Raw genomic sequence first — 26503 nt, 5'->3', positions numbered from 1 at the left:
TGTGTGCACCGATTGTTTATGTGTCCATATTACATGAAATCATGATCTGAGAAACTTTTACCAAAAATGCAGTCAAAAAACTTCATAAAAAGTAAATTCCGCTTGCCTAAAACGCAATTATCTTAGATGACCTAGGTTGACCTTGACCCTGACCTTGACATCTGTACATCGTCGAACAACATGTTCCATGATATATGGGAGGTAAGACTGGCAAAAAAGGCCGAAATCAAGGTGTCAAAAGCTCACAAGGCCCATAGCCAACGCAAGATGTTGAGAATTGGCCATTTGGATCTTGACATGACCTGAAAAACAAGGTCATATCTCCGAAACCAAAAACCACAGAAACTTTAAATTTTCAGTGGACGTCAAGAAAGGATAGAGGAGCAACTATACGAAAAATCAGCCCTCTATCTCTAAAAATGTTGAGTGCAGAGCAGAAAGACTACCTTGGGGGGCAACCCCCCCCCCCCATGTGCGGGCGAGGGTTAAGGATACATTACTAGCAAGGAAGCTGTAAACCGAACGCCGATGTAATAAAACCTACCTTTCCAGGTAATTTATTGTCTGGGAGAAATATTAATTCAGCGTAGAAGCATTTTAATCCAGATCACTTAGTTTCAAGTCACAAGTTCAAATTAAGTTACGTTGCACCTAAATTAATTTGCTGTTTTAAGCTCTTGCAGCATTTTCGTACAATAAACTTTTTAAGTATTGCAAAAGGATTTTAAGGATGCAAAAATATGACATTCAAAATATTTTTAGACCTACTAAGATTTCTTAAATTGTGTTTCAAATCCGTGAAATCTCCAAAATGTGTTTAAGGGAAACTGCGGCGCGCAACGACAATAAACTTCGGATTGCTTACGAGCATAACGAGCATTTTTCATGTTTTATCATTCTGATCCCAAATCTAATTAGGTCAATTCACCAGACCATATTGAGTAATTCTGCCTTTAAAACTTCCTGTCGCGCTATTCTATGTTGAAATTCAGTGCACAGACATAACAGGCCAACAAAAGAATTAAGTGCAGATGCATAAGAGGCCAACAATCGGTTGGACATCTGGCGTCGCGCTACAAGTGCTCACCTATCACTTGTTCGGTGTGATTGAACGCATCGACTAGTTAGTTACTTGGAGAGTGTCCCCATGGCCTTCCTGTTAAGATATACGTATGACCTATTTATGATTTACCCGTTTTGAGCCGTGGCTCTGACCATTGTTGATGCTCTCGGTCCACCCGTTTGCCGATGCGCTGGTCTGCCCCGTTTCCAGGATGGCTGCCCGCGCCGCGCATCTGGCACGTAGCCGACGCTCGTGGATGGCTGGATATAATGTGGCAGCCACTGTCCGCAAACCTGCACAACGGAGAGACGCCTGTCATTTCCAGGTCAGAGAGCAACGGCAAACACTACAGGCTCTAAACATAAGCTTTGCACTAGGGTGGGTGAGGGGGTCTTTCCGGCCACACTCGCCAGTGTTTTGCGTGTTGAAAAAGTAAACGCGGCGCATAACACAAGGTGTCCTGTTAATTTTTATCTTGAAAGTGTATGACCTGACATGGCTATAAGGACAATATCCCAGGGCACACTAATTTTTGTGCCCTGGGATGTAAAATAAGTACATCTTTTTTATTCCACCAAATCGAATAATTGTCCCAGCCAGGTAATGCAGTTTGCAGACTTAGCTATTTAGCTGCTATGCCATCCCGTGTAGCAGACTCCACCTGTCGTATCTGATTCTCGTCTGTGCGGTCTGGCTGCAGACTGCCGGTGGACCGGTTCGCCCTGGAGGTGCTTCATAGAGAGGGCTCCGAGCACGTGGCCAGTCGCGGAGAGACCACGGGCACGCGCTGGACGGTGGCACGGCCACTGTGGGGCGCCGCGTACGAGCTCCTGCTGTGGGTGCAGATTGCTGGCGTGCAGTTCCCCTGGGCTCAGTACAGCGTGCGCGCCAAACTCGGCTGTCCGGACGGCCAGCAGCGCTGCGCTGCCGACGGCGCAGGTAAGACACTAATGACGCAGCGGACGGCGCAGGTAAACCACTAATAACGTAGCCGACGGCGCAGGTAAGAGTCGCAGGTTAGACACAGATGACGCAGCGGACAGCGCTGGTAATTTACACTAGGGTGACACTCATGACACTCATGGCACACCGGACGGCGTGGGACGCCAATGAAGTCCCAGTTATCGGTTGAATTCACATTGGCTCCAAGACCATTTCTTTGGCGAATTTGGGAATCGATGCCTATAACTATCTTAATTTGATTTTGATTTCATAAAGGCATGTTGGTCGAATACAAATAAATTATTTGTTGAACGTGGCCTTAATAACTATCCAATTTTCGCTTCATTGTTGGCTTTTTTACTAGCCGTAGCATGATGTACCCAAGCTTACGATAAATTAGTTTGCTGTCGGCGATAGGTATTAGCGCTGGCGGCGCACCGTGGGCGTCATTACACACCAGAGCATACCCATTAGGCCATTGAGCGTGTCAGGCTCGTTACTGGGCAGCCGCGCGGCGATTCAATTACCAATAGCGTGGAACGATCGCCGCGCCTGTGCGACCCTGTGCTGATGGATGCACATGTCCTTCGGCTAGGGGCACCACAGTTATACATTTACCTCACCCTATGTTGGGTGAGGTAAATGACAACTGCTGCACAGAAACAATGCAGTTTGTGACTTCTATGCATATTCCTATTCATGTAATTGAAAGTTTCCCGATTAACTCGGGACTTACTTTTCATAAAAGCTTGATGACAGCAATAAGCGCAAAAGCATGCACTACGCTACACGGTACATATTTCACAGCATACATGTGCCTCTGTTTAAAGGGCTGTTCGACTGGATATCACTACTGCCTAAGGGACGCTACCTCATTTTGCTATGTTGCTGTCCATGTCTACCTAACGGTGATATATGATTAAGTTCTTAACCCGCGCCCTGATGGGGTCTGCCGAGCAACGCGGTCTGATGGGGGGGGGGGGCATTTTGCCCCCCCCCATGCCCCCCTAAGATCTCGAGAACCACGCAACATAGCGACAAGCGGTAAACGGCGTTGGATAGCCCCAACGGGGAACTAACTTGTGACGCAATTTCATTGACCTGGGTCAAACCAATTACGTCACAGTTCAGGTCAAAGGTCGAATTTTCACCATTTACAGGCATTTCAAGAAATGCGTTGTAAAATCGAGTAAAATGCATTTCATTGAAAATCATCGATGGGGAAATGTTCTTAAAACACATATTTTGCTATTTCAGGTCACTGATACCAGGTCAGGTCACAGAGGTCAGGTCACTGGGGGGGGGGTCACAATATGAAAGTATCGTGTGATACATGCATGTTTTATGGTCCATTTTACATGACAAATGCGATTATGTGGGTCAGGCAGACTTTTGGGCCAGCTTAGTTCACGTTTTTGTCAAGGTCAGGTCAAGGTCAGGTCAAGGTCAGGTCAAGGTCAGGTCAAGGTCAGGTCAAGGTCAGGTCAAGGTCAGGTCAAGGTCAGGTTAAGGTCAAGTCAAGGTCAGGTCAAAAAAGGTCAAATTTCAAAGTTGATATTTTTGCATAAAATGGGTATCGATTCGATGCAGCTCGCCACAGGGCGTTCAATGGTGTTCTCCGTTTTGCGCTACGAGGTCTAGAATTGCCAAAAATTGAGTTCAAAAATTTGACGTAATCAATTTTTAACCCTATTAGTGGCAGGCTCCTGGCTACCCCTATTAGTGGCAGGGGGGGCTGTTTACGACCCCCCTTGATATCTCGAGATCTAACGGGCCGATTTTCAAAATTCAAACGGCATTCGATTTCGCTCAACGGGATCTACATTTCTAAAAAAAAATAAAATTAAAAAATGTCAATAGGGGGTAGAGGGGGGTAAAAACGGGCAAATTGCAGATACATTTTAGACTGTTTATCACGGCCAGGTTTCTGAACCAATCTTAACACAACTTTTGCCGATCGATAGAGAATGAACCAGGAATTCACATGGATCCTAAAAATATGCATTTTCAAAAATCATAGGCGGATACAGATCATTGAGATTGGGGGTACACAAAAAGTATAGTAAATAAGGTTTTTGTTGGTACTGTTTCTAAAAAGGGTGGCAATGGTCTTGTTATGTTACAATTTTCTTATGAGAGAACGACTAAAATTGTATTGGTCATGCATAGGCGGTGTCAGGGCACCTATGTTGGGAGGTAAAAAATAACCCCCCTTTTTGGACGCCTGGATCCGCCTATTATAGCAAAAACGTGTCAAAAGAGGATGCACAATAACTTTGTATATGTTATCACATGATACCTTTCATTCACTGTTCGTAAAACTGGTGCAGCATCGTGATCTTCGCCCAAATGACTCGCTTCACGAATAGGACCCCCCAATTCCCAGTGCTCTGGAGCCGCCCCTGGTAAAGTTATGAACTTGAAATTTTCAGAGAATGTGCCCAATTTAGTTTTAGGAAAAGTCAGAAAATTTCAGCATCGTAGCTTCAGCGGTTTCGGAGATATTCCCGAAAAACCTGAGGGGTGGATAAAAACAACCCCCCTGCCACTATTAGGGTTAACAGTTTTTTCGCTATAACTTGGCCAAAAAAAGAAGTATCGATCTAAGATTTGGTATGTATATCGAAGAGCGCAGGGACTATCACATATATACTGGATTTTCAAAATTCGAAATTTTTTTGGAGTTTTTTTTGAGTTTTTGTAAAAAAAAAATCATTTCTTTATTTTTGGGGGTCAAAATCCCAAAATTTCGAAAATCCGACATAGCAGTTTTGTAGCGCCGTCTTTTCTCTACATAACCACATAAAGAACTTTAAAATTGCTTGTTAACTGTAGAATTGGTGAGCGTTTCAAACTGTCATGTTTTTTGCTCATTTTTACTCGAACATGACCTCAGTTTGACCTCAATAACTCCTGACCTGAGGTGACCTGTGACTTGAAATTTTGTGTGAAGGTGTCAAATTGATGCCCGGTAAGGTACGTACCCAAAATTTGGCGGCGCTGCGCGCCGCCGTTTTCTCGCTATTAACGAAAAACCATAGGGGGGGCCAAAATGGCCCCCCATCAGGGCGCGGGTTAAGGGTTTTTTTCTTCAAAACTGTGAAGATTTACTTACGTGCGTTTGATTATTCAATCCGATGATGCAACTGTTTCATGTTGATGTTGGCATCGAATTTTATCCCAGATTCGCAATTTCATTCCAAATATCTGCTATAAGCAGCGAATATTTAACAATGCCAAGACTTATAGTAAGACATTTTCGTCATTTGTGGAAGCGTCTCTGATCTCTGTCGTTCATTTTGCCTCTGCGTTGTCCAAGCGATGTTACTACGGTGTTCCTTCCTCGCCGGTGTTGGAGTGACTATGGCGTCCCTCCTTCGCCAGTGTTCGAGCTGCCCGATGTGCTGTTGTCGTCCTGGGACAGCGCAAACAATACGCTGACGGCCAACTGGTCGATGACATCACATGGCTGGCGCGTGCCTGAGTTTATGTTCTCAGTGGTTGTCAGCGAAGCTGGGTCGGGGATCACCAATCAGGTGAGAAAGACAGTGCTGTTCAACGATTTCAAATGCTTAAAATACACATCTCAAATTGCAATTAGTTAACGCAAGCTCTAGCATGTGTGCTTAATTATCAGTTGCATGCAATTCAGATGCATTAACGCTTGACAGCGTGTGATGGGTTTTCGTCAGATAATCAGCTCGTCAGTGACCGGGCGGGATATGCCCAACCTGGCCAGCGATCAGGATTATGAGGTGTTCATTACACCTGTGGTACCTGAGCTCACGTCGCCCCCAACCTTTCATCGTAAAGTTGTGCTTGGTAAGTGATTATGCTAGATTGCATATACTAGAGTACGTGGAAGGGTGTTTTCAGCGGTTGTGCGGAGCGTTATTGAGATTTATTTAGAACTGCCAGCTGCGAGTGTTTAGTGGACAGTCAATGGCCGCCCCACACTGGAACTCGCATGCGGGTTGCGGGTTTGCGGGTTTTGAGTTTGCGGGCATAATACTAATTCACAGAGTGACAAGACCGTTCCCTTATGATAACTTCATGAATGCAGTGAACCCGGTACACCGTCAGAATCTTACATATAGTCGCAATACCAGCGCAACGAACCAAAATTCGACTCAAACGAAAAACCCGCAAACCCCGCAGAACTCGCAGACCTCGCAGCGAGGAAAATCGCAAGTTGACTCAAAATCAACTTTTGGAATGCGATGCAAGGTCGCTCTCAAGCTAAAAACATGCAGACTCGCTTGTTAGATGGTAGTGTGGGTCACTCAGCTTAGATTGCATTATTTGATTTTGAAGAAACCCGAAAACCCAAAAACTCGCAACCCGCATGCGAGGTCCAGTGTGGGGCGGCCTACTCGTGCCGTGCCGAGGGAGGGGTGCTTGGACATACCCTCTGTGATTTTATTTGCAGATATCGTTCATGCATCCTTTCGGCACATGTCTAAATTTCAGATCCAAGTCACCCAAGGTCAGATCATCAGTTCACGTCAAGTGACCTCTCCTAAAAAAAGTTGAAATGCTCGTAGCTACATCGAGTGACCCATTCTTATGTCCCCGATATCTTGCTATTGTTATTTTATTCAGGCCTGTCGCCATAGGCGATTATATGAAGGGTCATGAAGGGTCGATTATATGAAGGGTCATGAAGGGTCCCCAGCAGTTTTTTTTTTTTGCAATAATGTATGATAGAGACGGGCTAGAGCGATGAAACCACCTTACATGTGTTCACCTCGACGAAACGGATCGACTGATATGCGATATGACCTTTTCCGGTCAGGTGATATTCTTGTCTTGACCTGAGGTTAAATTTTGAAAACTTTTTTTTTAGTTTTTGCTCTCTCGAGGCTAAGCTGTTGGTCCCAAGTCGAATCTGAGAGCTTGCTACAGAAAGAGCGTTAAAAAGGTTTTTGAATGCGCTTTTCTGTGGCGCTGTAGATCTATTGTTTCCCCAGTTATGCACCGATGTTCCATGCTGTATCAGGCAACATTTTACCTTTGATAACCCTGGTCACGTAACCGTTGACCTGAGGCCAGTTTTACTAACAGAAAAATAGCCGCCTGCCGGAATTTTTTGCTTAAAAGCCGCCTCACATACGGAGCGTAAACGGTAAAGCCCTACTACTATATTAACTACGTGCCCATCGCGTTTACGCTCCGTATGTGAAACGGAAACATTTCGGCAGGCGACTTTTTCTGATGGTAAAACTGGCATCTGATCTATAAAAAATGACTGCAGTATTATCGTCGTGATTTTGGACGCTTTTAAAACCGGCCCTGCGCGGTTTTAATAAAGGTGGAAACACTCAACAAGTGTTTTGGGATTATTTTAATAGGCATTTCCCGTAGCTCAGCTGGTAGAGCGTTGGACTCCCGGAAGTGAGAGCAGAATCACCGCACACTCAATAACCAGTTATAGGAATAAGGAAACATACTAAAGCATGAGAGTAATTTACGTGAAGCTCATCCCGCATTTCATTAAACTTTCAGCCGTTGACTGAGCTAGGGGAAGAGGGCGTTTAACGCTTCTCAGATTATCTCTGAAACTAAATGCTATGATAATTGTCTATGGTATTGAGCCCATTTGGGCGAGGGGTATGTAGAAAACCGATAGTCCCGGCGAATGCTCACATTTCTTATGCATTTTCTGCCTATGTGAGTCATACAGCTCACTTTGTTGGCAGTTTCGACGTCTCCTGCTCAGTCGGCCGAGCTGTCTAAAATCGTGGAGCAAGGAGGCAGCAGCTCATCCTCTGTCGCAGGTAAGGACAGCAACGGAGCGTTCCATTGTAGCACCGATAGAAACATCTGTTGGCACAATTTTTGGTACGAAGATATTCCTTCCACTCGCTAAACTGATCGAACTTTGTTAATATTATTAAGTGCTCGAGTGAGGAGCATATTGAATATAATTGAACAAAGAAATGAAAGAAATTGACCTTTTCCTCGACATCAAAAAATGTAAAAAAACGAATAATATATTTAAAAAACGGTAATCTTTCGGCCACTGGCCTTTTTCAGACCAACTTGATAGCAATGTTAACCCGCGCACTGCTGAGGGGGGGGGGTGTTTCAGTTGAGCAACCCCTCCCCCTGTGCTTTTTGTACACCTGATCATACATCAATTCTAAACATGTTGTAAAAATTCCAGACCAAGGCCATTCAAGTTCAGGTCACTTGAAGTGACCTCACCTCATACAAAGTTTCAATGTATGCCATAGCTACACCGAGTACCCGAACGTACTTGATTGTGTACTTGAACATACTCGTAAATAACATGAACTACCTGGTTTGGACACTCGGTTTTAGTGCGAAAAATAGGAGCCCACTTTTTCGAATAAGGTTCGTAGTTCTATGGTTGTATTTAGGAAGCCAGTCGGCCAATCATGTTTACATTTTGTGTGCGCCCCAAAACTAGTAAGTCGCCGCGATCTTCAATTAGCCGAAAAATGTAGCTCTGCACGTGCTCACGTGCGCACGTGCACACCTCTCTAAGTACAATCCCAGTATGAGTGGCCCCCTGGCCTGAGCTGTAACGTTTTTGAAGCTTAGCAACCGCTGCGCCGATTAGCCTGCAGTCTTTTTGGTTGTAAAGCCCAATGCCTTCTACGCCTTAATTGACTACTCTTGATGCATCTTGGTGACCGTCGTGGCGCGTGGCGCTTGAAAAGTCGAGGGTGTTCAAGCTGCTCTGTTGAAGTAGCGCTTTGAGAGGCCTATATCTCAGCAACTGCTGGGGCGATTGACTTGCGGTAATTTGTGTAGGGTAGTTCCATCCCTTCTACCAAACTTCGGATACATTTGATGCACGTGGATGACCCCCCACTGCACATGCAAAATGCAAAGAGAAGTGTCAATTTTTTCCCATTACCATAACTCGGCTATTACAGCTGTGATTGCCCTGAAACTTGGCATGTGAGTAGGTACTTACCACTGGGCAACGCATATCCATATGCCACGGTTGGTGACTGATGTTGGCCCCTGATTGAGCTAGAGCTTCGCGGAAAAAAACGATCGTGTTGCCCGTCACGAGAGGTAGCCACTAGCCAATGATATCCAATTTTAAGGTCCTAGACTCCTAGGTCATCGGATGATCTTCCAGGTCAGGTCAATGACCCAAAAATCGGAAAAATCGGGACCTGTTAGAAAGTCGTAAAGTGTGGATGCTATGGGGCTTTCCGCTGTCCTGATCATGAATATCGTGTTAGGTTTGATCACAGATGATGTCTTTAAGCGTTTAGACCAGGTCAGGTCAGGTCAACCAGTAGGGGTCGTGACGGGTAGGTATTCGTAGTACACTGTCAACCGCCTCTGACAGCTACGTAGCATGTTACGAAGGCACCAAAAATACTTCGTTAATGTTCAAACGGTTGCTAAATTCGAAATCAGCTCCAAAAACTAGCCTAGAAACATGTAAAACTCGAAAAAAAAATGAACCGAGGTCACCAAAGGTCAATGACCTGACATGACCTTCAGGTGCCCTTGAAATCCACCCTAATGCATGGGAGCAACATCAAGTCACATGTTTGAACGTTTGAAACCACGAAAAGCTTGCAAACGCGCGGCTAATGCGAGCCGACATACGCCGAATCGCGATTCCGGCCAAACATAGTCTCGGAAAGTAGGCTACAGGTCAAAGGTCATTTGAGTCAGGGTCATGAAATTTTGAGATACAAAAGTTATCAGATTTTTTTAGAGTTCACCACGTACTGTTGAAAGGTCATTGCACGCTTAGTCTTAGTCCTTGTCTTACGCTTAGTGATTTTTTGCATGCTTGCCGTCAATGTCTCCAGGAGTTCCCTAGCGAGTGCATCAAAGGTCATGTGAAGCTGGTCAAGTCACGGTTCTTTGATGACCTCAACTGAACTGTTTGAATATTTCAACTATTTAGGGTAGTTTTTGGAGCTGGTTTTAAAATTGACTACCCGTTTGAACTGCTGAGAACTAGTTTAGTTTCGGCGCCCATGCAGCATAACTATTAACCGTTTTCAGGACGGCCAGCTGGTACACATTTTGTGCACAATTGGTGCAGATTTGGTGAAGAATTGGTGCACATTTGGTTAAATTAGGTTCAGTTTGTTTTTAGCAGCTATCAGCTAGGGTTGCACTGATTGCTTATATGCCTGCTTTGTCAAAGTATCAGACAGTATTATCGATTAACCCGCGCCCCAGTGGCGGTCTCAGCCAACTTCGCCCTAGTGGGGGGGGGGGGGGGCATATGTTACCACCCACCTCTAACTCAAAGTATTTCAGTCATTTTTCATGTCAGAGCAATATTGGGGTCACCAGAGGTCATCAAAGGTCAAAAATTGCCAATTGTCACATTTTTCAGAAAACATGCCGTTATCTCAGGAACTATGGTAGTTAGAAAACCACATGGGACAGCAATCGATAGCTTTTAAATTCTTCTTTTGATAAGGTCAGTATCAAAATTGACCTCAGGTCAACGGTTTAGCTTCCAGAGGGCAAAAACTCCAAAAATAGCTGTTTTTACGAAGTGTTTTTCGACAATACCTTTCGACTACAAAAAACCACGACATTTCTATTGCCAGAGTCGTGTTCCTCTTGCCAAGACGCGTCGAATGAACTATAAGTTGACCTTGAAATGTCAACTCTAAAATTTGACCTCAGGTCAAGGTCATGACCTGACCGGAAAAGGTCATGTTGCATATCAGTCGATGCGTCTCAACAAGACAAACACAATGAGACCATCCCCAGCGTTCTATCTCTTTCCAATCGGGAGTTATTGGCAAAAATCTGTTTGTAGCCTCAAATGATCTCGGATGACCTTTGTAGAGGCTATCAGCGAAAATGACACCCATATCATCACGGGTGATCCAAATCACTGTGATTCTGAAATATTTGGACTGTTCCTATGCGTACACATGGATCTGGAGGCATTTTCATTTTTCTCCATTGACTTGTAATGGAAAGGTCACGCTACTGACCTGACCTTAGGTCACGGATATAAAAAATCCGAGATAAACAAATTGTAGGCGCCCATAACAGCATGCAATCCACCAAGTTTAAAAGCTTTCTGACAAACACTGCAGGCTGGACATGATTCCAAACTTTTTTAGGCTTGGTCAGTCAGCTTGACCTGGTGACCTGACCTGACATGATCTGGGGTCAAAAATGTTACACATTGTCCAAAATTGATGTACCAAAAGCTACCCCAAGCGGCGCGGCGCCACGCGCCGCGGTTTTATATTCACACGCAAAAAACGCGACAGGAGGGTAAGTGGTAACATATGTCCCCCCCCCCCCACTGGGGCGAAGGTTAAAGCACTGATGTTAACCCGCGCCCTGGTGGGGGGGGGCTATTTTTTGCCCCCCCTCCAGACTTTTTGATATATCTCCAGAACCGCTGCGCCGATCGTCACCAAACTTTCAGTACCCTCCCGGACATCAATTTTACACATTGTAACCAAAAATTTTTCCAAAGGCTATGATAGGTTGGCCGGAAATGACGTCAGAGTGACGTCATGTTCTGCCGTTTTCGACCCAAAAAAGGGTTTCGCGGGAAGAGCTGTCAGGCCTATAGCTTTGCAAATACAGAAAAATGATAAAGACATAAAAGCTGTAGAATCAATAGGGCTACAAAACTGTAATCTCGGATTTTTGAAATTTTTGGACTTTGACCCCCAAAAATCAAAAAATAAATTTTTTGCATATAATAATCGAAAAATCCAAAAAGTTTTTTGAATTTCGCAAAAACCGGAATATATGTGATAGTCCTTACCGCCTTCCATCCACATACCAAATTTGAGATCGATACCTCTTTTTTTGGCGAAGTTATAGCGAAAAAACTGTTCACAATTGATGACGTCAAATTTTCAAACTCAATTTTTAGCAATTCTAGACCCCGTAGCGCAAAACAAAGACCACCATTAGACTCCCCGTGACGAGCTGCATCGAATCAATACCCATTTTATGCAAAACTATCAACTTTAAAATTTGACCTTTTTTGTCCTGACCTTGACCTGACCTTGACCTGAACTTCACCAGAAAGTGACCTAAGCCGTACCTGATAGTCTTATAACCAATACCATTGAGTTGGAAATGAAAAATTGGCCATAAAACATGCATCACACAACCTTAGTAAAGTTGGGCTCATGTGACCTGACCTGTGACCCTTGGTGACCTGACCTGTGACCTGACCTGGTATTGTCAGTGACCTCTAATAGTAATATATCTACTAGGCAACTGACGCCCTATCGCTGATTCTCGACAAAATGCGTTTTCCTCGGTGTTATAGCGCATTCCCTAGAAGACCCGTGAACGGTGAAACATTTCATCTTTGACCTGACCTGTGACGTCATCGGTGACCCCGAGGTCAATGAAATTTGGTTTTCCTCGACAAATTTGACAGGCCTTTCGAACGCCGTTTGAATTTTGCGGATCCGTCCAGTAGTTTCGGAGATACGAGGGGGGGCAAAAAATAGCCCCCCCCCACCAGGTCGCGTTATAAACAGACCCCACCAGGGCGCGGGTTAATTCCTGAAACGAAGATATTTGCAGTAAAAGATGTTTGGTGCACACTTGGTTAGATTAGGTGCGAGGTGACCTGTCGTGAAAACGGATAATGTAAAGCTGTCAGTAGTTTTAATGCGCAAGATCTATAGCCGACGGAGCGCCCACTGATTGAGCTGACCTGAAGATTGAACCAACCTATCAACAATGCATGAAAAAGTCGCCTTTGATGATACATATGATGCATTATGTCCCTATTACCAAGAGGCGTGCAATTTTTTCGCTGACGCCGGCGAATGAGCGCCCTCGCTAGTCATGTCGACCGGCCAGGTTCAATGGTGACGGCGGCCGACGCTCCCCACGGTCTGTGCCCCGATCGGACGCTATGGATCGCTGGACGGCGGCCGCGTGCGTCTGTTTACATCGACTGTTGGCCTGACTACCCCCGACGCTGTCGTATGACTGTCGCTGCTAGACGCCCTCGCTGTCCTGATAGTCGTTCATAACACCTTCATAACACAGGCTGACAAAACAGACATCTGTTGTTGTAACAATCCTTCCCCCGGCCGTTCGTGATATGGAAATGGGACTGGCTCAGTGAGGGTTAACCCTCGAGAGTATGTATCGGGGTTACATGAGCACAGTAAATATGTATTAAGCCGCTAATTCGAATTAGGAACGCATTACCGACTCATGTAGCCACCTGCTAGTGCGAATCGGCGATCCGATCCGCGGTTACATGAGCAAAACAAATACGTATCACGATCGGAATCACCGCTAATGCGAATCAGGAGCGTACTACCGACTCATGTATCCACCTGCTAATACGAATCGGCGGTCCGAACAAAATCCGCTGGGAAAGGAGGCTTAGAAGCGAATAGGACCAAGATACGTATTACAGGAACTATTTCTTCCCAAAAAGAAACATTAAAATGCAAAATAATAGGTATTCTTTCATTTTCTTCTTTTGAAATAATAATTAAAAAAATATGTCGGTATTTTGTCAAGTTTTAAAAGATAAATATAGTGAAAACCAAAAAGTAAATATCCAAGTAATTTCAGTTGAAACATTTTTCTGACAGCACTACAGACGAATCAAGAGAGGCAAGTGCCCAATGAGTCAAAGCAAGACAACTTTAGGTTCAACTTTTTTTTGTCAAGTTAATTGAGAATGTTCTGAGCAGATTAACCCGCGCCCGGCTGGGGGTCCTGGATTTCCACGCCCTGCTGGGGGGGGGGGGTTTGAACACCCCCCTTGTAACTCGGCTCCTGGGCCACGTAGCGATACGCGGAAGGCGGCGTTCGAAAGAACGTCAAAAATAATGACGAAATCACTTCGGTCAATTTTTTGGTCAGGTCAAAGGTCAGGTCACCAGAGGTCATTGAAGGCAAAATTTCGCCGATTTCCAGGTCGAATGTCGAAAACTTTCAAGAAGCCAACGCATAACTCGGGAACCAATAGAGCTACAGCGCCGCGGAAAGCGCATTCGATAGCCCTATTAACGCCCTTTCTGAATAATTCTCTCAGATTTGACCTAACGTCAACGGTTTTGCCTGCAGGGGGCAAAAACTGCAAAAAAAACGATTTTTTTCGGAAACAGTTTTTCTGCAATAACTTTTGACCCAAGCCTTGTACGAGCCTACATTTACCGGCATCGTGTTCCTCTCGTCAAGACGCATCGAATGAACTATAACTTGACCTTGAAAGGTCAACTTGAAAATTTGACCTCAGGTCAAGGTCATGACCTGACCGGAAAGGGTCATGTTGCATATCAGTCGATCCGTATCGTCGATTTGAACACATCTAAGGCGTTTTCATCGCTCTAGCATGCCTCTATCAAAAGTTATTTGCGATGAACTGTTAGATACCATTCGTGACCTAAGATGACCTCAAGGTATAAACAAGGGTCACGGACACCATTTTCATGTTCTGTGTGTCTAAACCACTTGTTATTCGGTGTTTGGGAGAGTTTATAATGTCTTTCGTCCAAAAGAGGCGCATTTCAATTTTCTCCCATTGACTTATAATGGGGAGGTCGCAAAATTGACCTGACCTTAGGTCATCGATATCAAAATTCTGAGATATACATTTTGTACATGCTATTGCTCTAAGCAATCGCTGAAAGTTTTCAAGCGATCGGTCACTCGGTGTAGCTATGACAGACATTGAAACTTTTTATGAAGTGAGGTCACTTCAAGTGACCTGGTGACCTGACCTTGAATGACCTTGGTCTGAAATTTTCACAACATGTGTAGAATTGATGTATGATGAGGTGTACCAAAAACGGCGGCGCTCCGCGCCGCCGTTTTGAGATATTCGCGAAAACCCACAAGGGGGGGAGGTGTTCAAACACCCCCCAGCAGGGCGCGGGTTAAATGCAAAAAAAGACATAAGATAATAAATTTTCAATTCAGTCACCTCTATTGCTACGGAACTGCGCCACATTTGTATGCTATTCCGTTTGTAGTGCGCATTACCTTCCGTCAGGCCAAGAGCCAAACTAGATCCGTTTGACGTCACTGATACGAATTTGCTCATATAGTCGGTGCACTGAATGCGTTCTTGGGAGCTGATGCGAATTAGCGTAGTACTTTTTTTGGAACGGATCGCTCATGTAACCGAGGCACACGATTCGGACCGTATTTCACAAGAACTATTCTTTGCTGAATGGAAGCGTCAAAATGCAAAATACTAAGCATTTTTTTATTGGCTGCCTCGTAGAAAATGGCAAAAAATATTGGTATTTTGGTTTAGTCTTTGAAGGTGAATTTGATAAAGATCAAAAATAAAATGAATGAAATATTTTGATAGATAATTTTTTTCTGACCACCCTGCTGTCGCTGCATGGCAAATCAGTGCCCAGTGACTTAAAACAAGAAAACTTTGTTTTCATTTTTTGATTTCATGTTAATTTTAAATGTTTTTTGAGCCTATCAAATGATATGAATATTTAAAATTTAGTTCAGTCGTCCCGGTAAATGCCGCAACTGCGCCATGACTGTACGCTAATCCTATTCCGTTTGTGATGCGAATAACCGGCCGTCGAGGAGTGAGCCAAACAAGATCCGTTTGACGTAGATAAAACGAATTAGTCTCATGTAACCGGTGCCGTAGATACGTTTTTGGGAGCTGATGCGCATTACCGTAGTACGTATTTGGAACGGATCGCTCATGTAACCCCGGTAATTAATTTTTTCTTTTTTTGCCAGTCAGCGTTCGTCTGCCACATTGCATTGTCTGTTTTCCCATTTATGTAGGTGTTTCCCATTATTATAAGTGTCCCATTTATTGCTGTGTGTGTTGCAAACACAACACACACAGCAATAAATGGGTACATTACTGCCTTGACAACACATCACACGTCATAATTTTGCCTGGCCTCGCACCGTTTCACGAATCATGAATACGATCGGCTCGCTGGAGCCTGGAGCGATGCCCTAGGTCATCGGCCGTGCTCGCGACTCATTATACAACTTTGTTGCTTTCTGCATTCGACAACTTTCACACACAATCATTTATTGACTGCGTAATGCATCGATATGTTCGGGTCGCGCAGAGGTAATAGAGGTGTATATGTAGATAGGATGATAGGAGAGGTTATGAGTCATGGGTAACTGGCTAATGGCCGGCCCCTATGATAGGCTTACCTCGATCCCTGATGGGCACACACGGCCTCTGACCAGTTACGCCGAATCCTGATGGGCCTACATGGGCCTTCGGTGGTCATTTGCCGCCCACTGGTTACAATGAAGGAGCTTGGCATGCGGCAGAGCCCCATTCTTTTACCGCTAGGTGACAATATTTGAAGTCAGCCCTCCTTCTCCCCTATAAGCTCGTGGCACTTTAAATTTGCCCGGGGTTTTCTTAGCACGGAACTGAACCGGATGGACAAGGGACATGTTGGTTAGATCGATCTGTCAAAGCTCATGTCATTAGCCCACTATCCTAACCACTACAATAAGCTGGCTTTCAGTGTGTTGGCTTGTTTTCCCAATTTTTTTTTTCTATTTATATTATATTTATTTATCTTTTACTTTTGACTGTTAACCTGCGCATGACTGAGGTATTTTCCATAACGCGAGTGAATAGGGGGGGGGGGCTCTACAGAGCCCCCTCCTATCTCTGAAACTACTGGGCAGATCGTCAAAATTCAAACGGCGTCTGATAGCCCTGGAAAACTTGTCCAGCGACACTTAATTTCATTGACTTCGAGGTCACCGATGACATCACAGGTTGGGTCAAAGTAAAAAATTATCAGCATTTTGGCTTGTTCACAATTTAGGCTCTGGCCGCCGGCAAACAAGTCCGATCACGCTCATTTTTGGTTTACGCACGCCTTTATATATGCCTTAGATACCACGAGGGTAGCAAACTTGTACATTGAATTTTTCAGGTCAAGACCAGGTCATCCTAGGTCATTGAAATTTTATATCATATAGCGATTGCCGTAGATCAATGTTTTGCATCAAAATCGGCTGACATGACGTCACTCTGCCGTCATTTCCGGCTCACCTAGCGTAGCTACGATGTTGTAATTTTGACACATGGTGTCTAATTGATGCAACTAAAGTTACTGCAAATTTCGTGTTGATGCGTTAGGTTATTTAGAAGATATTACAGAAAGACGGGAGGGGGCTCTGTAGAGCCCCCCTCAGTCATGCGCGGGTTAACCAAAAATCCCACGAGCCGTTGGGGGTGGCATAAAGTTGCACCCCCCTTTACGTTTTGTAGAATATCTCTAAAACCTGATGAGCTACGAGGGTGAAACTTGGCATAGCTTCAAATGAATACCGAGGCAATGTTTGAAGAAAGTTTGGTGGTTATAGCACTTAAGATGACGTCACAGTGACGTCATAAAATTTTGTCGTTTTCCGATATGGACCGTTTCTGATGTCGCTGAGGATGAAACTCAACTGTAAATGAACTAGAAAGCATCTGCTGTCATCCGAAAACATCTAAGCACACTTCCAACTAGTCACTGACCAATAATTGGTCCTTATATTCGGTCTCATATATCGGATATATCGTGAGGAGACTGAGAGTCGCAAATCTATAATTTGACTTCTGACGTCGCTGTGACGTCATTTCAAATAGGATTGACACCAAATTTGGACACAACCTTGGCTAGGTATTCAGGAAGATGTGTGTCAGGTTTGGCTTTTCTATCTCTTCGCGTTGCGACGATATGGTCGCAGATATAAAGGGGGGCAACTATATGTACCCAGCGGCCGGCGGGTGGCGTTGAGGCCCAGCGGCCGCCGGGTTAATATAGTCTCTTGACGCTGTTTGTCCGGGAATTGTCCGATGTCCTGTTTCTCGGATAAGCTGTGATTGTGGGCGCCGTTGGCTGACCCGGCGCGCCGCCCGGCCGCCAGCAGCGGTGACCGCGGACGTATCGCTGCGCGCCTGGCCGCGCTGGGCCGGCGACATCGCCGTCCAGTGGCGGCCGGCCGTGCTGCGCGGGGATGGCGGCGACCTGCCGGCCTCCGCCTACCGGCTGGTCGTGTCCGCCGACGGGCGCCAGCTGCGCTCCGACCTCGTGGACGGAGCACGCACCGCGGCCGTCTTCGAGTGGCGCTACACCGGCACCGTGGCAGCCGGCACCGAGTACCGCATCCACGTGGAGTGCTCCTTCCCGACCAGAAACTTCTCCTGTGGCGCTGTCACCGTGACGCCTAGTGAGTGTTGAATGTGACGCAACTGCGACTGCCAGACTACATTTTGCAATGTTTAGCGAGATAATTAAAAATGAATTGCATCAGCTAGTGGTGGCGCTCATGCATCTTTTTTTCAAGTTTTTTTTTTCCCGAGGAATAGGCTCGGATTTTAGCTGCATGTAACACACCTCAACCGAGGACTGATCCGGTTGTTTTTCAATTGCAAAACAATGCTACCGAATAGTGTTTGTCAATTTTTAACTGCCTGCGGTTACCGTGCATGACTATCTAGTGGTTGTGTCAAGATCGTGAGCGTTTCCGGTATGTGTCACATTACAAATGTCGGTACTTTGAACTGTCCTGCAGCTATCGGCCGAGTTGTGGCTGACGCAGCCGTCGTGCGCCGTTTCAGCGGCCCCGGATGCCGCCACACCCACTGACTCCGGCTGGCTGGTGCTGGACGTGCCCGAGCCAGCCGGCTCCTGGGCAGAGGCCAGCAGCACGTGCCAGAGGCGCGGCGGCCACCTGGTGGCGGTCACCTCCGCGGACAGACAGCAGCAGCTGACCGACCTGCTCGAGAGGCGGGGGCTGTCGCAGGCCTGGATCGGACTCAGCGTCTGCCCGCCTTGTCAGTAATTTCATTAGCTCTGACCCGTGACAAGCTCTGTCATGCGTTTATCAGCGCTGGCTGTCCCTTCTCCGCCTCCTATTAATGAAGTGGCTCCTGCCCATCGGTTGTCGGTAGTTGGCATCTCTTACCCTCTCAAGCTGACCCGTTGTCACCGGTGCCTGCTACACTGGGGTTGCCATCACCGATCTCTGAAAACGGTGTTTGACCTAGAGCCGTTGTGACCGGTCACTGGCAACATTAAAATGCTGTTATCAGTCAATGACATGAATACAAGGAGAGTGATAATGTTTTACAAACGAATTATACTGTTAAGGAAAACAAAAAATTTATTCGTAATGCGGCTTTCCTTGCTGATGTGTCCCGATAAATGCTAATGTTCCCTATCAATGATGGGGTTGATTTCTGCAGTCACGGGCGCTTGGTCAGACGGATCGCGCGCCCGGTTCGAAGACATGGGCACGCCACCGCCCGCGGCGGCCGGCGAGTGTTGCGTCAAGCTGTTCCGCACGGAAGACGTGACCAGCGGCACGGTGCACTACCAGTGGAGGATGGACATGTGCCAGTCTGTGCTCCCACCCATCTGCGCCTCCCGCGTCGAAGGAGGTGAGGCGACACTGCACCTTCAGCTATAAATTTACGTACTGACGCACTTCAGATGATGTCGGTGTTCGGATCGCGGCAGAGAGGGGTTAAAAAGACGATGAGATGCGTACGGAGTTGTAACCAATTCCTACCCAGTACCATTGAGCATCCAGGAGCCTGCTATAAATAGGGTTCGGTGCTGCCAAGTAACTGGGTAAAAACTGTGTATTTGAACGATTATAATGCAGCGTATACTGAGGGAAATTATGACCATTTCAGAGCTGCTGAACCCGGTGGAGAACCTGACGGCCAGGTCCGAGTACCCTCTCAGCCTGGACCTGTCGTGGCAGCCGCGCAGTTCCGGGTGGGCGCCCAGTTCCTGTCTGATTCAGGTACGAGTACATAACACCTCAGGGCGAAGGCGCCCAGCATATTGGACTAGACATTGGATAGCGCGTTGGTGCCAACGCGGACACCCCCACTAACCCGTTTTTCGCCTGTTGTCCAGGTGTGTCCCACTAGGGACCTGTCGCAGCGCGAAACGTCGCTGACGCTTCCCTGCACCAACTGGACCTCCTCAGACGGGCGCCAAGCTCACATTTCCGGACTTCCGGGATACCACGAGTTTCAAGTGACCGTCTGGAGCCAGCTGGCTTCGATACAGTCCACGGAAGCCGCCTATGTGACAGCTAGATCACGTGAGTTTGTCCCTTAACCCTCGCCCGCACATGGGGGGGGGGTGGTTGCCACCCCCCAGGTAGTCTTTCTGCTCTGCACTCAACATTTTTAAAGCTAGAAGGCTGATTTTTCGTATAGCTGCTCCTCTATCCTTTCTTAATGTCCACTGAAAATTTCAAGTTTCTGTGATTTTTGGTTTCGGAGATATTACCTTATTTTTCAGGTCATGTCATGACCCAAATGGCCAATTCTCAACATCCTGCGCTGGCTATGGGCCTTGTGAGCTTTTGACACCTTGATTTCGGCCTTTTTTGTCAGTCTTACCTCCCAACTATCATGGAACATGTTGTTCGACGATGTACAGATGTCAAGGTCAAGGTCAAGGTCAACCTATAATTGCGTTTTAGGTAAGCGGAAATTACTTTTTGTGAAGTTTTTTGACTGCATTTTTGGTAAAAGCTTCTCAGATCATGAGTTCATGTAATATGGACACAAAAACAATCGGTGCACACATCAGTATACACACAGACACACACAGACATACAAACACATATAATTGACCTTGACCTAACTTGACCTGACATGACCTCAGCAGCAAAAATCTGGTCGGGTAGTGTGACAAAGAGGTTCTAGCTGGCTTGGCACCAGAAAACAGCATCGTCATCGGTATATGGTAACTGGTAAGCAGCGCACTTGATATCCAACGGTGACCCAAAATAGCAACATTTTTTAGTTTGACCTGACTTGGAAGGTCAATGACTGACCTGAGAAGGTAAAATGGGTATCATTGGATTCGTTTCTTCCCAAAGAATCTTTTTGGTCTTTACCGCTAAGCTCTATCTCCAACAGGAACGAAATGGCGCGGGGGGTGGCAACCAACCCCCCCCCCCATGTGCGTTCTAGGATGGGAAAATGGCATGTGCGGGCGAGGGTTAAAGGAAGGGTGCCACCTTCCGAAATTTTTGTTCTATGAATCTATTTTACTTATTTGAATTTTTAGACGTGGTTAGCGCGTCCACAATATACAAAAAACCGAAACATTGCATTTAATACATTGGCCAAAAAAAGATCGTTGTTTATATCACCACTACAACTCAAGGTCGTTTGATGTGGCAGCTAGGACGGCTGGCATATCCTGTTGTCATGGCAACATATTTGGCAACATATCATTCTGCCATTTGCATTGATGGCGCAACTGAGACAAAAAGATGAACAAATAAAAAGGAAGAAGATAACATGATTTGAACTAAGTTGTAGGTAACCAAGTAGGTAACTGTTGGCCATATTTGCCAACAGTTAAAGAACATCAAATAAGTCGAGTAAAGGTTTTTCCTTTACAATGCTTAAGAGATCTATGGAACCCTTCATCCTTCATGCAACTTACTAGAAAAACTTCCCAATTAAAATTTTAAAACTTAAGTGTATACCATAAAGAAAAAATATACCCTTTCAAAATGATAAAACATGCTTCAAAAGTATAACTTTTATACATACCTTTGCTGATTTCATGTTTTATAAAATACCCTTAACACGACGAGGAAATAGTGCTGAAAATTTTTGCCTGCCCGAATGCTGGCAGCAAAACTCGCAAATGATAACTTCACGTGCGGATTCAATGCTGACCGTCTCGAGCATAGGTAAGTGAAGCCGGTTTTTAGGTTCATGTGAGGCTAATCTTGTAAAAACTGCGTTGTGTCCAAAAGGTGGCACCCTTCCTTTAAGTCCCTCCCAAATCTATCAGGCGCCCTCTGGGAAAGACCCATCCTGGATGGCACCTTCCATGATCATTTCTGGGCGCCGAAGGCGCCTTTCCAGTGTCCAGCACTCAGGCGTCCTCGACGGTAAGCCTCGGCATTGATGGCATCCTCCTCAACCGATCTGTCATTTAGATCGGATCTGTGACGTAATGAAGGATTTACTTCACGTCAATGTGGGGGAAATTTGGCAGCAAATATAGGTATTTGCTCTCAAATATGACGCGGCTCATACAATAACAAGTGTCTCTGATTAGCTTATTCGTAAATCAAGTGAAACTTCACATGCGTGGCAGGCGTTCAAAATGCAAATGACGTCATCAAATGGCCGTTGATAGTTAACCCGCGCCCGGCTGGGGGTCCTGGAATTCCACGCCCTGCTGGGGGGGGTTTGAACACACCCCCCCCCCCTTCTAACTCGGCTCCTGGGCCACGTAGCGATACGCAGAAGGCGGCATTCGAAAGAGCGTCAAAAATAATGACGAAATCACTTTGGTCAATTTTTTGGTCAGGTCAAAGGTCAGGTCACAAGAGGTCATTGAAGCCAAAATTTCGCCGATTTCCAGGTCGAATGTCGACAATTTCCAAGAAGCCAACGCATAACTCGGGAACCAATAGAGCTACAGCGCCGCGGAAAAGCGCATTCGATAGCCCTATTAACGCCCTTTCTGAATAATTCTCTCAGATTTGACCTAACGTCAACGGTTTTGCCTGCAGGGGGCAAAAACTGCAAAAATAGCCGATTTTTTCGGAAACAGTTTTTCTGCAATAACTTTTGACCCAAGCCTTGTACGAGCTTACTTTTACCGGCATCGTGTTCCTCTCGTCAAGACGCATCGAATGAACTATAACTTGACCTTAAAAGGTCAATTTGAAAATTTGACCTCAGGTCAAGGTCATGACCTGACCGGAAAGGGTCATGTTGCATATCAGTCGATCCGTATCGTCGAGCTGAACACACATAAGGCGTTTTCATCGTTCTAGCATGCCTCTATCAAAAGTTATTTGCGAAAAACTGCTAGATACCATTCTTAATCGTTTGGATGGTTGGCATGAGTGAAGACATTATAGTCAAAATTGATGTGAAAATGATCAATAACATGCCAAAAATTGTATTGGTTCTTTAGTTTACCAAAGAGAAACAAAAGAGACAAGCTTTCGACAACACTGTCATCATCAGGTCTGAGTTTTTGAAATTCCTTTACTTTGTTGTGAAGTGTGTAAAGGAATTAAAGGAAATTAAAGGAAACTCAGACCTGATGATGACAGTGTTGTCGAAAGCTTGTCTATTTTGTTTCTCTTTGGTAAACTAAAGAACCCAATACAATTTTTGGCATGTTATTGATCCTTTTCACATCAATTTTGACTAGATACCATTCGTGACCTAAGATGACCTCAGGGCATAAACAGGGGTCACGGACACCATTTTCATGTTCAGTGTGTCTAAACCACTTGTACCTAATTCAGTGTTTGGGAGTGTTTATGATGTCTTTCGTCCGAAAGAGGCGCATTTCAATTTTCTCCCATTGGCTTATAATGGGGAGGTCGCAAAATTGACCTGACCTTAGGTCATCGATATCAAAATTCTGAAATATACATTTTGTGCATGCTATTGCTCTTAGCAATCGCTGAAAGTTTCAAACCGATCGGTCACTCGGTGTAGCTATGACAGACATTGAAACGTTTTATGAGGTGAGGTCACTTCAAGTGACCTGGTGACCTGACCTTGAATGACCTTGGTCTGAAATTTTCACAACTTGTGTAGAATTGATGTATAATAAGGTGTACCGCCGCCGTTTTTGAGATATTCGCGAAAAAACACAACGGGGGGTGTTCAAACACCCCCCCCCCCCCAGCAGGGCGCGGGTTAAGAGATGGGGCCTTAGCTAAGGCCCACCTTTTAAATGAAGGGAACGAATTTCTTTAACACCACGAAACTGAGGATATTGCGACCAGGATATATAGTGGTTTCTGAACCTGGCCGCCAGCTTGGCTATCTCAACTCAGAACTAATGCAAAGGTGGGACAGTCCCTTTAACGTGAAATTCATCATACACACTCAGAAACGTACGTTCTTTCGTATAGTCAAAGAAAAAGTAAAATCGGCCGGTAACTTTTTGTCTTATCGGCGTTTAAACGCAAAAATGTCGCTCATATTGCAGATTTTGCCATATTTGACCTCATTTGACCTTGAAGATTTTGACCTAGGGTCATGAAATTCAGACACAACAGAGTACCCCAGTGCCCCCACCTACCCTCCAAATTTCGTCTCTCTTGCTTCAGTGGGAGCTGAGATCTTAGGGGGACGACATTCGCCCCTAAGATCTCTGGGCGTAGTACTAGCAACCCTTCCACTGCGCGTGTTAATGTAGGCTTATGGTTCTGCGGCGTGTGCAAACAATGTGCGGAAAAGTATAAAATGTCTAACGGGATTTCAGATATTTCGAAATTGTCCGTGCATGTGTCGGCCCTCTAGTGTGCTCAGGGGGCTGGTGGTGACGGTGGCCGGGCCCGTTTCAGTGTCGCTGCTGCCGCTGAGTGTGGCCATCTCCCGCTCCGGCCTGCTGACGGCCGTCTGGCAGCGGAAGGTCGTGGCCGGCGCCGGGGACCAGGCCGTCGACGTGGTCCTCCGGCGAATGGATGTGGCTGAGCCGCCGTCGCCCAGTGTGCAGGCCCTCTCGCAGGCTCTGGGTAGGTCGTTACGGTCCATACTCCATAGAAAAGCGGACATTGGGGATCAGACTTTTATTATTAATAAAATCTAAATAATTTTCTTCACTAAACGGTTGTTTCTATATGCAGCGAGCATTTAGAAAGAACGTCACACTTAGTTACCAACAAACGATATCATAACAGCTGGATTTTTGCCAGTATACTGGCTGCGGCCCAGTCGGCGACGGTAGCGCCCACTCTCGGCCACTCAATGCAACTATGTAGGTCTCGCGGAGGCCGAGCTTGGGATTAAAACGGCTCTATGGGAAAACTTAACTATTAACTAAAAAGTCTGTATACTACAATAGCTTTCAATAATGTTCGTTCACTCTGACGTACTTTTCACCCATGTTCATGAAAAATTGACACCGGAATTTGGGAGTAGAAGATAACAATGTTCATCAGCATCACTGTTTTAACAAAAACACGTTAGTCCGATGACAATCTACTATGTATGTAGGTACTTATTTCTGGTATCAGTCGCTTCAGAATTTTTCGGAGCATTGCAATCAACTGGGGCATCCTAAACATCATTACCAGTAAAGCGCCTTTTGGGGCGACTAACGGAGCGAGCGAGAGGGTGAGCCTTGCGGGTTCCGGACAAAATATCGAAAAGCAAAATATCGAATAGCAAAATATCGAAGACAAATTATCGAAGTGGCAGAATATCGAAAGCAAAATATCAAATGCGCAAAATATCGAAATCGCAAAATATCGAACCGCAAAATATCGACATCGCAAAATATCGACATCGCAAAATATCGAATTGCATAATATCGAATTGCAAAATATCGAACTCGCAAAATATCGAATAGTATAATATCGAAAGCAAAACATCGAAACGCAAAATATCGAAAGACAAAGTATTGAAAGACAAAATATCGAAAGACAAAACATCGAAAGACAAAATATCGGAAGACAAAATATCGAAAAGGCAAAATATCGAACGCAGAATATCGAAAAGACAAAATATCGAACGCAAGATATCGAACAGACAAAATATCGAAAAGGCAAAATATGGGACGCAGAATATCGAAAAGACAAAATATCGAACGCAGAACATCGAAAAGACAAAATATCGAACGCAAAATATCGAAAAGGCAGAATATCGAACGCAGAATATCGAAAAGGCAAAATATCGAACGCAAAATATCGAAATGACAAAATAACGAACGCAAAGCGTCGAAAAGGTAAAATATCGACTTGAAATGGCCCTCTGCGGACTCCTTAGAGCTCTGTCGAACTCTGTCGAAATTAGGTTTCGCTCGACAGATCTTCCGGGGCTATCAAACATAGGCGGATCCAACCCAGAGTTTTCGGAGGGTCTCGGAGGGTCTCAAATCAACGCAGGCAGGTGCCAGGGGACATGCTGGCCTCTAAGGGCTCCGCAGAGTTCAGATTCAGAGGGCACTCAGAACGACCTTTGTGGGCCCTACGAAGGTCTCCGAGAGCTCACGCAGACTCCTAGAATTCCACACTGATTCTCAGGCCAAATGTCGGCTTGTTGAATCACTTTATCCGCTCTTGGTTCCCCTTCCGTCGGCCTCTGAGAGTCCCAACGCCGGAACTTATGGGGCCATGGGCCCTACACCGGCTTTTAGGGCCCCTACATCGACTCTTGGGACTCATGACTCATCATATATGGGTCTAAGCGGCTTCTAAGAATCCCCATGCAGGTTCTAGTAGCCGCCAGTCGAATATTTGGGCTCACACGCTAGCTCCCACCTCGCTAGCGCACGGGGTCCCACCCCGTGCACGCTCCAGGGGCCTACCTGCCTCTAAGACCCCACACATACTTTTGGGGCCCAAACGCTTGCTCCTGAAGGCCCCACTGAGACTCCTAGTCCTTTCCTCTATTCAGTCCTCCATACTGGCTCTTTAGGCTAATCATCGGCTCCTGGTGGCCATCCAGGCTTTGGAGGGTCACCATACAGGCTTTTTTGGGTCCGATGCCAGTCTCTGAGAGCCATCAAAAGCCTTTCGAGCCTACGAGTA

The 26503-nt window shown here is 45.7% G+C and overlaps 1 protein-coding gene across 1 annotated transcript in view; it reads left to right on the top strand.

The window, feature by feature from the left end:
• The first annotated feature begins 1316 nt into the window (after window positions 1-1316).
• The window catches only part of LOC122366529, a 41802-nt gene continuing 16615 nt past the window's right edge, over window positions 1317-26503 (top strand). The window contains exons 1-11 of the mRNA XM_043338893.1: window positions 1317-1388; window positions 1764-2002; window positions 5390-5541; window positions 5698-5827; window positions 7705-7782; window positions 17873-18172; window positions 18564-18779; window positions 19191-19385; window positions 19644-19756; window positions 19873-20062; window positions 24317-24487. Of these exons, the coding sequence (XP_043194828.1) occupies window positions 1333-1388; window positions 1764-2002; window positions 5390-5541; window positions 5698-5827; window positions 7705-7782; window positions 17873-18172; window positions 18564-18779; window positions 19191-19385; window positions 19644-19756; window positions 19873-20062; window positions 24317-24487 (1840 nt within the window). The 5' untranslated portion in view covers window positions 1317-1332. The remainder of the gene's footprint in view (window positions 1389-1763; window positions 2003-5389; window positions 5542-5697; window positions 5828-7704; window positions 7783-17872; window positions 18173-18563; window positions 18780-19190; window positions 19386-19643; window positions 19757-19872; window positions 20063-24316; window positions 24488-26503) is intronic.

The sequence above is a fragment of the Amphibalanus amphitrite genome, unplaced genomic scaffold (genome assembly GCF_019059575.1).
Source record: "Amphibalanus amphitrite isolate SeventyFive unplaced genomic scaffold, NRLGWU_Aamphi_draft 000814F_arrow, whole genome shotgun sequence".
Lineage (NCBI taxonomy): Eukaryota > Metazoa > Arthropoda > Thecostraca > Balanomorpha > Balanidae > Amphibalanus > Amphibalanus amphitrite.
Note: the sequence above shows the minus strand (reverse complement) of the source record. Positions and strands in the feature narration are given on the sequence as shown.